Raw genomic sequence first — 13,119 nt, forward strand, 5'->3', positions numbered from 1 at the left:
CCCTTTTAGCTGATATTTAAATTGTAATTAGCCGCTCCGCCGCTCCGCCCGCGCGTCCCGCGTCCGCTCGTCCGTCTCGTTGCCGCCCCCGGCCCTGCGGGCGCGGGCCTCTGCGTGCGGCGCTCCTCGCCAGCGGGCGTCCCCTGGGCCTTCGCCTGGTTGCCGCGGGACTCTGCCCAGGGGAATGGTCTGCGGGCCGCGTTTTTGGAGACAGGAAGTGAGGCGGGCGATCCCCATGAGCGCGCAGCGGCACGGGCTGGCGTGCGGGCGCGGCTGCGGCGGCCGCGCAGCGGGGCCCGGGGAGGCGGGCCGCTGAGCGGGCGCGCGGCCCCGAGGATGCGGGCGCGGGTGCAGCGCTGGCGTGTATGCTCCCTTCTCTTGGCCTTTGGAGACTCTGTTGCTTTTTAATGGCGGCGGCAGCTGCTGGATGAGCGGCGCGAAACTGGACAGAGTTCATCCCTTCAAGAGAGGGCCGCTTTCTCCCGACGTCATCACCGCGGGATTTTCCTTCTTTGCCCCTCCATTCTTGAAGGGAGAAGATGCCACTGCCATTTGGATTGAAATTGAAACGCACCCGGCGCTACACGGTGTCCAGCAAGAGCTGCCTGGTTGCGCGGATCCAGCTGCTCAATAACGAGTTTGTGGAGTTCACATTGTCTGTGGAGAGCACTGGCCAGGAGAGCCTGGAAGCTGTGGCCCAAAGACTGGAGCTGCAGGAGGTCACTTACTTCAGCCTCTGGTACTACAACAAGCAAAATCAGCGCCGATGGGTAGATTTGGAGAAACTTTTGAAGAAGCAACTGGATAAATATGCATTGGAACCTACTGTCTATTTTGGAGTGGTGTTTTATGTGCCTTCAGTTTTACAGCTACAGCAGGAGATTACCAGGTATCAGTATTACTTGCAGCTGAAGAAAGATATCTTGGAGGGAAACATTCCTTGTACGTTGGAACAAGCGATTCAGCTAGCAGGTTTAGCCGTTCAAGCTGATTTTGGTGATTTTGATCAGTATGAATCCCAGGACTTTCTTCAAAAATTTGCCTTGTTTCCTGTGGGATGGTTACAAGATGAAAAAATATTGGAAGAAGCAAGCCAAAAAGTGGCCTTACTACATCAAAAATACAGAGGGCTCACGGCTCCTGATGCTGAAATGCTGTACTTGCAGGAGGTAGAGAGAACGGATGGCTATGGAGAAGAGAGCTACCCTGCCAAGGACAGCCAAGGGAGTGACATAGCCACTGGAGCATGTCTTGAAGGTATCTTTGTGAAACACAAGAACGGAAGGCCTCCTGTGATATTTAGGTGGCAGGACATTGCTAACATGTCCCACAACAAGTCCTTTTTTGCATTAGAGCTGGCAAATAAAGAGGAGACCATCCAGTTTCAAACTGAAGACATGGAAACAGCAAAATATGTATGGAGACTGTGTGTCGCTCGACACAAATTTTACAGATTAAACCAGTGTAACTTGCAAACTCAGACTATCACAGTGAACCCAATCAGGAGGAGGTCATCTTCAAGGTTGTCTCTGCCTAAACCCCAGCCCTATGTGATGCCTCCCCGGCCCCAGCTGCATTATAATGGACATTATACAGAGCCATATGCTTCTTCCCAAGATAACCTCTTTGTGCCCAACCAGAATGGATATTATTGTCACTCCCAGACAAGTTTGGATAGAGCCCAAATTGACCTCAATGGTCGAATCCGTAATGGTAGTGTCTACAGAGCACACAGCACCAGTTCCTTAAATAACCCTCAAGCGTACTTGCAGCCCTCTCCTATGTCCTCCAACCCGAGTATTAGTGGAAGTGATGTCATGAGACCCGACTACATCCCCACTCATCGGCACAGTGCCCTGATACCCCCGTCTTACCGCCCGACCCCAGACTACGAGACTGTGATGAAGCAGCTCAACAGAGGCCTGGTGCATGCCGAAAGGCAGAGCCACTCGCTGAGAAACCTCAACATCGGCAATTCCTATGCATACAGCAGGCCGGATGCCCTGGTCTACAGCCAGCCTGAAATTCGGGAGCACGCGCACTTCGCCTCTCCCCAGTCGGCCCACTACCCATTCAATTTGAACTACAGTTTCCACAGCCAGTCTCCCTACCCCTACCCTGCCGAGAGGCGGCCCGTGGTGGGCGCTGTCAGCGTGCCCGAGCTGACCAACGTGCAGCTCCAGGCGCAGGACTACCCGGCTCCCAACATCATGAAAACCCAGGTGTACCGCCCACCGCCGTCCTACCCGTACCCAAGGCCGGCCAACAGCACCCCAGACCTGTCGCGCCACCTCTACCTAAGCAGTAGCAACCCGGATCTCATCACCAGGCGGGTCCACCACTCGGTGCAGACGTTCCAGGAGGACAGCTTGCCCGTGGCCCATTCCCTGCAGGAGGTCAGCGAGCCCCTGACGGCCGCCCGGCATGCCCAGCTGCAGAAGAGGAACAGCATCGAGATCGCGGGGCTCACGCACGGCCTGGAGGGACTGTGGCTCAAGGAGAGGACCATGTCGGCCTCGGCCGCAGACGTGGCGCCGCGCACCCTTGCCGCGGGGCGCCAGCCCGGCGTCTTCGCTGAGCGGACTAAGCCGGACGAGCCCGAAGAGCAGGAAGGTGGGAGATATGGCCACAAGAAGTCTCTCTCGGATGCCACCATGCTGATACACAGCAGCGAGGAGGAGGAGGAGCTGGAGGAAGATGGGGCGCGGGCCGTCCTGGCACGGCCTGAGCCCCGACCTGAGCCCCGGCAGCCCGCAGCCTACACCCACGAGCCGCTGCCCGGCTGCCCCTGTGCAGCGGGCACCCCGCTGCCAGGGCCTCTGCATATTCACGAGCCCAAGCCCCACGGGGCAGAGGCAGAGCAGAGGGCGAGGGAAGGTGGCCACGTCCACGCAACCGTGGAAGCCCGGCGGCCCCGAAGGGACGGGCTGTTGACGCCCTCCATGTCCGAGGCTGACCTGACCACATCTGGGCGGTACCGAGCCAGGAGGGACTCTCTGAAGAAGAGGCCGGTGTCAGATCTGCTCTCGGGGAAGAAGAACACTGTGCAAGGGCTCCCGCCCCTGGGGGGAATGAAAAAGACTCGAGTAGATACAAAAAAAATTGGTCCCCTTAAATTGGCTGCCCTCAATGGACTCTCCTTGTCTCGATTGCCTCTACCTGATGAAGGAAAGGAAGTATCCACCAGAGCGACAAATGATGAAAGGTGTAAAATTCTGGAACAGCGGTTAGAACAGGGAATGGTATTCACAGAATATGAAAGAATTCTTAAAAAACGACTAGTTGATGGAGAATGCTCAATAGCCCGACTCCCAGAAAATGCAGAAAGAAATAGATTCCAAGATGTCCTTCCCTATGATGATGCAAGAGTGGAGCTTGTCCCAACCAAGGAGAACAACACGGGTTACATCAATGTATCACATATCAAGGTCTCTATCAGTGGAATTGAATGGGATTATATTGCCACACAGGGGCCATTGCAGAATACCTGTCAGGATTTTTGGCAGATGGTATGGGAACAGGGAATTGCAATTATAGCAATGGTGACAGCAGAAGAGGAAGGTGGAAGGGAGAAGAGCTTTAGATATTGGCCACGACTTGGTTCCAGGCACAACACTGTCACCTATGGAAGATTTAAGATCACAACCCGGTTCCGCACAGACTCTGGCTGCTATGCCACCACAGGCTTGAAGATGAAGCACCTTCTCACGGGGCAAGAGAGGACAGTATGGCATCTCCAGTACACAGACTGGCCTAAGCATGGCTGTCCTGAGGACCTCAAGGGATTTTTGTCATACCTTGAGGAGATCCAATCTGTTCGACGTCATACAAATAGTACAAGTGAACCAAAAAGCCCCAACCCTCCTCTGCTGGTCCACTGCAGTGCTGGGGTAGGAAGAACCGGTGTGGTCATTTTGTCAGAGATGATGATTGCTTGTCTGGAACACAATGAGGTCCTGGACATCCCGATAGTGCTGGACATGCTGAGGCAACAGAGAATGATGCTGGTGCAGACCCTCTGCCAGTACACGTTTCTGTACAGAGTTCTCATTCAGTTCCTGAAAAGCTCCAGGCTCATCTAAGCTCCCAGACCTTCTCACGGGGACCCATCATGGGAAGCGTTTACAGCTAAAACAAAGTGCTTGCCTAATTCATACTTTCTCCTGGACACCTGATCGGCACCGAGATCCATCACGACTGGCGGTGCAGTATGAATAGTGGCGCGCATGAGGCTGCAGAGGGGCTGGGACCTGGGAGAGGTGCAGAAGAACAAGGACTCGGTGCTGAGGGTGTTGCCTGGTCTGTCCAGTTTGCAGTACTTGCACACATTTTGGAGATTGTATTTTTTAAACAATTCTCTATTTTACGGAAGCTATGCTGGGCAATTCTGGCAATCATTAAGGCGCATAGATTTCTATCTTGTAGATTTGTATCTTAAACTAGTTTTTGATAATGGAATTTTATGTAATGACTAAAGTATTTAGGGGTTTTCTTAGCAAGAAACTGAACTTTCTGTGGGGAAGATCCGCAAACTTGAGTGGTTCTTGTATGATTTTGTATTTAAAACCATATTACTACCTTTGTTATTTAAAACAATAACAACAAAACCTTGGGTACTTAATGGGTTGGACACTAAGCCCAAAACTCTAAAGAAAATCTATAAGTGTTATTTTGAAACATAGAAAGCATTTTTATATTCAAAAATTTTTTATCGTAAAAGTTCTATATATTTGTACCTTCTATATTTTCCAAATGAGCTCAACTCATGAAGATACTGCAGTGAGTCAGTTAATGTAAAGGAAAGTTGGAATGAAGGCATATTATTTTAAATGTAAGTGAATCAGATTAACTAATTTTTCAGTATTATTCATAAACCTAAATGAGTTTGATTTTATGGGTAAAAAAATGAAGTGAAAAACAGTTGCATAGGATGGTTTTAAGCACTTTTATGTTAAAGATAAAATCTGAGTTTTAATATATGTGTTGGTTGATATTTGAACAGTAACAATGGACATTGTTTCAAAAAGTGTTCCTAAGGGAAGGATTAAGAGTATGTAGGGTGACTAGGACAAGAGTAAGTGGCATGTGATGGTACAAAAATGCAGTATTATCTATACTCAGACTGAAATGCCAGGGTTTAGAGTAGGAACTGGTGAGGGTGGGCACCCATCCCATACTGTCCCTAGTGAAGTCAAGTCCTGTCACTCTCAATGGCTTACTATTTCCTTGGAGTTGTCCTACCTAAATCTGTATTTTTTTTCCCCACAAATAATTCAGATTTATATTATCATTAAAAGAAGACCTTAAGAGGCTTTCTGTTGGTTTAAAGTAGGGAATTATTATTAATAATTTTACCTCTTCTCCCAAAACCATAGTCCAAACTTGTGGGGCCACCAGAAATTGCTGCAGTGTTCAGAAGGTACTTGAATTGTAGCTACTTAATCTCCTCACTTCAGTCCTTCGGTCAGTGTTAGGTACTTAGTGCCCCGGCCCTTCCCATTTCAACACTTCCCACTGGACAGCCAGGCTGAGCTGAAGGGGAGAGTACTGTCCTGGGTTCTGGCTGAAGTGGCCTTATTCAGCTGCTGTTGAGTAGGTGAGGGCAAATCGGTACATTCAGAGTCCTCTCCTTTTCCCTGAGGCTAATTCCTCATAATGGAGAGATCTAAAATGTTAAATCTAGGGTTATTTCCCCTAATTACAATATTTTGGGCATTGTTCTGAATCCCATCTCCCTCCTGAAGTGTTTTACTGTTGTGAACACTGTGTGTCATCAGCCATGAGACAGGACTTCCTACATGAGTGTGCACCAGTCTAACTGATTTATCCAGAAACAGCTACCTACGGGGGGCATTCAGAGGGTACTAATGACAGTGGATATTGAAAGTGGACACACTTCTTTCTTAGGAACAAGAGATCAGTTTTAAATCTCAAATTGTTTTAAAAGTTGTGGTTAAAGAATAATAGACTGAAAAGAAAATATTCAGAAAGAGCTTCCCAGATGATTACGTTCCATCTCCCATCTCCATATTGTATAAAAGATGACAATTTTTTTTCCTTCCAATGGTACGTTTTTAAAAAATGCTTTCTGTCAGGCTTACATTTTTGAAGTATCCCATTGACAAGAACAACATATTGTAAAACAAAGATCTAATTAAAGAGTAATATATGATAAAAAAAATTGTAATTAATTCCAACCAATAAGATGGATAAATGGGTAAAGGTTATTCACTATGAGTAAAACTACACAAAAATACTATCAAAACTGCCACTCCTGTCAAAATACTTCTGCCTGACCAAAAGACTACTTCTTTGGAACCATTGCTGTAGATATGATTTTTGTAATAAGCATTTTTGTAATAAGAAAATTATGATTTTCTTGCACATTACCTGACATATTTATGCTGCAAATTTACTCCTTTGTCCTAAACATAATTCTGAGAAAGACTCACATCTCTGCTGAATCCTCTGCAAAGCCTTTTCCGAGCTCTTGTCTTCCTCCCAGCACATGTTCCATCTTCCAATTTTACCACCTATATTCTAAAAGGAAACTTTCTAACTTCTAAATTACTTTGACACTTGAGCTCTCTTTTAATTTTTAAGTTTATATCATTTTTATATTAAATACAGTGCTTTCAGTAAAGAATGGCCATTAATATGTTCCTGGTTTATTTAGAAGAATTCTGTTATGTTCTTGGTTTTGTTGACTGTGAAATGAAAAATAGGTTAATACTGTACAGAGTAAAAGGATTGTTTTAAAATTCCAGGCCTTTTAAATTATGTTTTATATTATGTCATTGAGGTATTTATACCAATATAAATATATTTGATAGCACCAGGTGAAAACATTCATAATTGGAAAATAATTTCCTATGCAATACTAAATACAAAATTTACTACTTTTTAATGTTAAAAGTCCTTTAGGACAGTTCACGTTACCAATATTTGTTGTATATATTACATCTAGTTTTAATGTTAAGGCTTATATTTGCTTCTGTTTGAAATAGAAAGTATGTTAAATTTTATTTCTTCAAATGGTGAATGTTAAGATTAGATTAGATTTTCTAGCAGAGGTTTGCATGAAACACTTGTGATATGTTAAGGCAGATCTATCTAAGACTGCAGTTTCTTTTTAAAATGATTGCTTTGGTTTTTCTAAAATAAGTGAGGTTTTGTATGATAAAACTATATATATATATATATATATATGAAAGTCAGATGCAAATTGAATTTTAAAGTTGAAATATAGAGTCCACAGTCATACTTTATTTGACTCACCTAACGATAATATTTTCCAAAACAAATATTTGACAAACATCTGGTAAACAATGTATGAAAAATCCTTTTAAACTTAATGTTAAAGAAACATATCCCATTTTCTAGAGGTGGACAAAATATTTGAAAACAGTTCACAAATAAAGATGTACAAAATACCAGTAAGAAGGAGAAAGAAACCAGTCATCAGAGATATTCAAATTAATATCTTAGTAATATACTGTTACACATCTATTAGATTTGCTAAAATACAAAATGTTAAAAACCTCTCAAGTGGGCATGATTGTGCAGCAACTGGGAATCCCATGTGGAATTTCTGAGAATAAAAAATGGTACCAATATACTGGCATTTTTTATTTTTGTTTCTGAAATTAAGCATAGACACCAAATCTGAGTCCCCAAAATTCCACTCTGAGGTTTTACCCAAGAGAAATGAAAACATAGGTCACAAAAATAGCATTTAGTAATATTTTATTCATAATAACTAAAAACTCTAGTTTGGAGTCTACAGATAGGAAAATAAATACACTCTGGCAAATTTACTTATACACTGAGTAGTATTCAGTAAAGTCCTTTAGTGCATTACTGATGAATGTACCATGAATGAATAACCAAACAGGATAACTAAAGTGTATCTTATATAAAAGAACATAAACCCTGATATGTTTTACATAAAATTCTAGCACAGGAAAGTCATCAGTTAATACTAAATACTGATTGCTTCTGGAGTGATGGGGTTGAAATGGACTGGTATAAAGAATTGGGGGATTTGGATGCTTATCAGTCATGAAGATACAATCATGGGACAGGGGTTTCGTAAGAAACTATGTTCCACTGGGTGTGGTGATACATGCCTCTAATACTAGAAGCTTGGGTGAATGAGGAAAAAGGATCACATTTTTGACACCAGACTCAGCAACTTAGGAAAGTTGTAAGCAACCTAAAGAAACCCTGTCTCAAAATGTAGATAGATAGAGATAGATAGATAGATAGATGATAGATAGATAGATAGATAGATAGATAGAATAAAAGAGCTGGGGATGTGGCTTAGTGGTTAAGCATGCCCTTGGGTTCAATCATTAGTACTAAAAAATAAATTAATTAATTAAATTAAATTAAAATTAAAAAAAATAATAGAAAATAATTTCATAGTCTGAAATTGTCCAGAGGATTATCCAAAAAGGAGAAGTTTGAGGGAACTCATGGGGAAGAAGAGAGTCAGAGAAGTTGTCTATTGGAATTATTTTTCCAGGTGATATAGCTATTTGTATGGCAGGGGTTATAGATATCTGAAGGATAATAGCACCTTGGGATTTCTTAACCACATTTTCTTTTAATTGTACATCAGATGCTAGGTGTCCAAAGTAGGTGAGATGTGAGTGGTTAAATTTTTACTGCTTGTATTTATATTTTTAATATAATTAGTGGTAAATAAATTTGTATTTCTCATTCATGAACTTTTTACCCAATGATTTTATGTCTGTAATGAATATTTAATCCAGGAGCAAGCACATGGAGACCATTCTTGCTAGTTTAAATAATTAATGACAAGGAGAAAAAGAGAACTTTTGGGATTGATAATAATTACGTATATTTTGATAGGAGTTTAGAGTACACAAATAAATAAATCTGCCAAATCTTGGTAAATGTATACTTTAGATATGTATATTTGTGGTTTCTTTATGTAAGTTTTTATAGCAAGTGAAGAAAATTGAACTGTAGTTAGTGATAGTCATGTTGTAGTAGTTAAGGAATAATGAACTGTTTTTTTTTTGTTGTTTTTTTTTGTTTTTTTTGCAGTTCACACTAAAATGCCAAAAATGAAAGAAGTTAATCAATTGAAGACCAGATTCTTGGATGCCTATAAAATTTTAATTTTAGAATCTAGCTTGGGTTATTCCAAGATTTATACTAAAAGACAGAGGGCATATGTAGTAGAGTAGGATGCAAAGGAGTTAACCATTCAGATACTGAGAAGTACTGTAAAACAAATTACCTCAGAACACATTGTTTGAAAACCAAACATGTCATAAAATTTATTACAAAACTAATTCAAGTTTTATATTTCTAAATGTTTATGATGAAGTATGAAAAATGACTGTGTGTCAAATTGGCCAGGTGATCAATTCATGACACAATGCTGTTGAATTAGAAATATTATAGACTTACTTTCTTACCAATTCTAAGGTATAATTTTATAAAAACTTTGTCCTATAATTCTTGATGTGACTAATCGATATGAGGGTTTTTTCTGTTATGGGGGAATTCCTTCTGCTATGACAATACATGTGAATTGTTGTCATCATTTCTGTGCTCCAGGAGGGCTCTACTGGATTGCTGGATGGGTAAAACACAAAAGAGGCCTGCAGAGGGTGAAAGGGCATCTCTTTCTCTACAATGATCGTCTTATTGTGGCCAAAATCTAGTAAGTATATTGCACACTATCTTCTATTTATCATTAAATAGAAGAGAGTATGCAGTAAACTTACTAGATTATATCTCCACTAACAAAGATATCCTTTGTACATAATGCTCACAGTAAAAATGCGTGGCCTCCATCACTAGAGTTAATACCTAAAGTGAGCTATATGTTTGGTTTTATTTTCCAAAAAATTATTCAAATTTTCATGTAGTCAACACATTTTTATTTAGGCGGTCTTTTTTTTTTTTTTTTTTGGTCATACCCTGAGTAAATATAGGAGATACAGTGAAGAATGTGATGATCTGGTCCCTGTTCTTTTAGGTGTTAAATTTTAACATGATATTATATTTTACATGAATGTGGCAAAATTAGATTATTTGACTTTCTCTGGAGAAAAGAGGGTAACATGTAAAATAAAAGACAGAGGGTGTTTAGAGATATCCAGGGGGAAAATTATTATTTGTTGCAAGCAAGTTACCACTCAGGACCCGAGAAGAAGAATTGTATATCAAATTGTCCCCAAACATAACATTTTATAACTAACCATCTCATGTACTTTCTCTGAGTCAGAATCTAGAAATGTCTAGCAGGGTGGTTCTGGCTCAAATACCAAACGAAATTTGCAGTCATCTCAAGAATCAACAGATGGGTGTATTCTAAGCTCACAAATAAGGGTAATGGCAGCCTCAGCTCCTTACTGGTTATTGGGCCAAGACTTTACTTGCTTCCATGTGAGCCTCTGCACAGTTCTGCTCATAACTTAGTAGGTCACCTTCTTCAAAGTGAAAGAACTTTTTGAAGCAATGTACCACCATTTCTGATGTATGCTCTCGGCCAGACAAACCAAACATGGCACAACATAGAAGGATCCACAGAAGGATAAAATATCAAGAATCAGGGATCATTTCTGGGCCATCTTGAAAGCTTGAAACCACAATGGCTATCATAAGAAACTTGGATTTCATTTTACAGTGTTTTCATTGGAAAGTGTTATAATTCATATCTTGAAACATTTACTCAAGTTAGATAATAATATTTACTGAAGTTATTCAATGTTCCTCAAGTTGGAAAGTGGTCAAGAAGAAATATAGAGTTATTATTAATACAAGGTTATTATCATTGTTCCAATAAGAGAACAAGAACTATATCTGGGTATACAATATGTATAGAAACATTTGGATAAATATGTATTTGGAATGTGTTTTAGGAATACCTAAGAGGATTCATTTGTTTTCCACAATAAATACCAAGGCAGATAATATCCAGCCTAAAGAAAAGGGTCTCTTAATTATCTTTTCTCCTCTTTGTTATTGATCAAAAATCACGAAACAGTATTTTAACAAATGCATTTGCATAATGAGAATTTAGTCAACAGAGAATAGAAAATGCTTTATTTTTATTTATCTATACCCTCATGTGGTGAGCCGCTTCTGCCGTTTCTGCAGACTATGGTCGCCATTACAAGATGGCGCTGGCTCCGCTGTGGTCTGTGACAAACAACTCCTTATTTGGGAGAGTTGGCGCGTGGTTTTTCACCACCCTATGAGAAAGCTCCACGTGGCAGCTTCGCATTGGGGCTTGAGATGCTTTATTAAGGCTGGGAGGGGCATCCGAGGGAGAGAAGAAGAAATATCAAGGGCCTGAATAAACTGCTGAAAGAAGATTCCTGAGTTGCGTCTTCCTTGCGGGCAAGGGGTCGCGACACCCTCACATCTAAATTATGCCATGGCATTAATAAGTCACAGGCAGGGCTACATCCAAATTTGGCAAAACTTTATAATTAACATGAATGGTCTTATTACAAGTAAACTTAGGATCTTATGGTATGTTAGGGATTAATTTAAAGATACTAAACATTATTCAGGGTATTATTTTTCTCATTATATAAACAATTTATATTCAGAGAAGTTAAGTGACTTCTCCTAAATTACCAATTTTGTAGTCAGTTAAACCCACACTGGTAAATAGGTCCATTTTATTTCAAAGTATACTCGATAAATCAATATGGAGTTTGCTGTCTGTATTGCTGAATTTTTCTAAATTTCTTAGATGTTGTAAACATGTAAGTTTTTTGTTTGTTTACTTGCTTTTTTTAAACTTTTACTTTGGCTTTCTTCACTGCCCTTCCCCCCTCCCCGTTTTTTTTTTTTTTTTTTTTTGGTACCTGGGATTGAATGCAGGGGTGCTTAATCACTAAGCCATATTCCCAGACCATTTTTATATTTTATTTAGAGACATGGTCTCACTAAGTTGCTTAGGGCCTTATTAAGTTGCTCAGGCTGGTTTTGAACTAAAAGTTCTTTTGCACCCGGCCCCCAAGCTGCTGGGATTATAAGTAAAAGTTAAAGATAACTACTCATTTTCTATATTTAAATTAGTTCTGTATTTCACTGATCCTCATATACATCAAGGTGTAATGTATAGGTAATGACTTTACTATACTCTCACATTTGTCAAGGTGTTTATTGTAAATATTTTATTGTTATATAAGGCATTCATTTTGGACAAAATATGTTCAATGTTCACTACTGGTATGAGTTTTAAAATGTTCAATGAATTGAAAATTTGAATAAGTTTTGGAAATATTATTTAACTTTTTAGGATTTCTGGGCACAATGAAGTCTCCAAATATCAGTAGTGTTTAAGAAACCTGTGGCTTTGAAACATTTTTTTTCCCATTTGTATTCTCTCTAACCAGTATGTATCCTCAGGTGCTGAGTATTGGTGAATCATTTATGGAGGCATTGTCACATTGTCAATTTTCAAATTTCAAAAATTTCTCTCTGCTGTGATGATTGTGGAGAGGATTAAATGTTGACCCATCCTTAAAGAAATGGTACAAAGGTCTTATTTGTATAGCTTCTCTCCAGTGTGTTTTCTTGAATGTCTAGTAATGTGTGATATATAATTAAAAATGTTTCTACATTCTCTACATTTGTAGTCTTCTTTGCAGAATAAATAGCCTGGTAGTGGTGAAAAAGTTTTGATTTCTTATTAAAAGCTTTGCTACATTGTTTCCATTTGTAGGGGTTCTTTTCTGTATAAATTTTGTGGTTAATAAGGTTTGCTTTTTCTTTAAAAGCATTATCACTTTCTTCATATTTTTAAGGTTTCTCACCAGAGCATCTTCTGTTGTGGTAAATAAAGTTTTATTTTTGATTAAAAGCTTAGCCACATTATTTACATTTGGAGGGCTACTCTCCAGTGTGAGTTCTTCTGTAGCAAGGAAGGCTTGTTTTTTGACTAAAGGCTTTGCCACATTCTTTACATTTGTAGGCCTTCTCTCTAGTGTGAGTTCTGTTGTGGCAAATAAGGCCAGATTTTTTATTAAAAGCTTTGCCACACTTTTTACATTTGTAGGGCTTCTCTCCAGTGTGACTTCTATTGTGGCAAATAAGGCCTGCTTTTTGGCTAAAAGCTTT

The 13,119-nt window shown here is 40.4% G+C and overlaps 2 protein-coding genes across 2 annotated transcripts in view; one reads left to right on the forward strand and one right to left on the reverse strand.

The window, feature by feature from the left end:
- The first annotated feature begins 430 nt into the window (after positions 1-430).
- Positions 431-6,192, forward strand: LOC124106411 (tyrosine-protein phosphatase non-receptor type 21-like). The gene has a single exon (XM_046464009.2). It carries the CDS (start codon positions 540-542, stop codon positions 4,080-4,082), a length of 3,543 nt encoding a protein of 1,180 aa, XP_046319965.1. The 5' UTR covers positions 431-539; the 3' UTR covers positions 4,083-6,192.
- Positions 6,193-11,652: 5,460 nt separating this feature from the next.
- Positions 11,653-13,119, reverse strand: part of LOC124106413 (zinc finger protein 761-like) — a 70,660-nt gene continuing 69,193 nt past the window's right edge. Inside the window, 1 exon segment of the mRNA XM_058585456.1 lies at positions 11,653-13,119. Within this exon segment, the coding sequence (XP_058441439.1) occupies positions 12,892-13,119 (228 nt within the window). The 3' untranslated portion in view covers positions 11,653-12,891.

This window comes from Marmota monax, unplaced genomic scaffold (genome assembly GCF_021218885.2).
Source record: "Marmota monax isolate L192 unplaced genomic scaffold, Marmota_monax_Labrador192_F-V1.1 WCK01_AAM20220418_F8-fsc00798, whole genome shotgun sequence".
Classification (NCBI taxonomy): Eukaryota; Metazoa; Chordata; class Mammalia; order Rodentia; family Sciuridae; genus Marmota; species Marmota monax.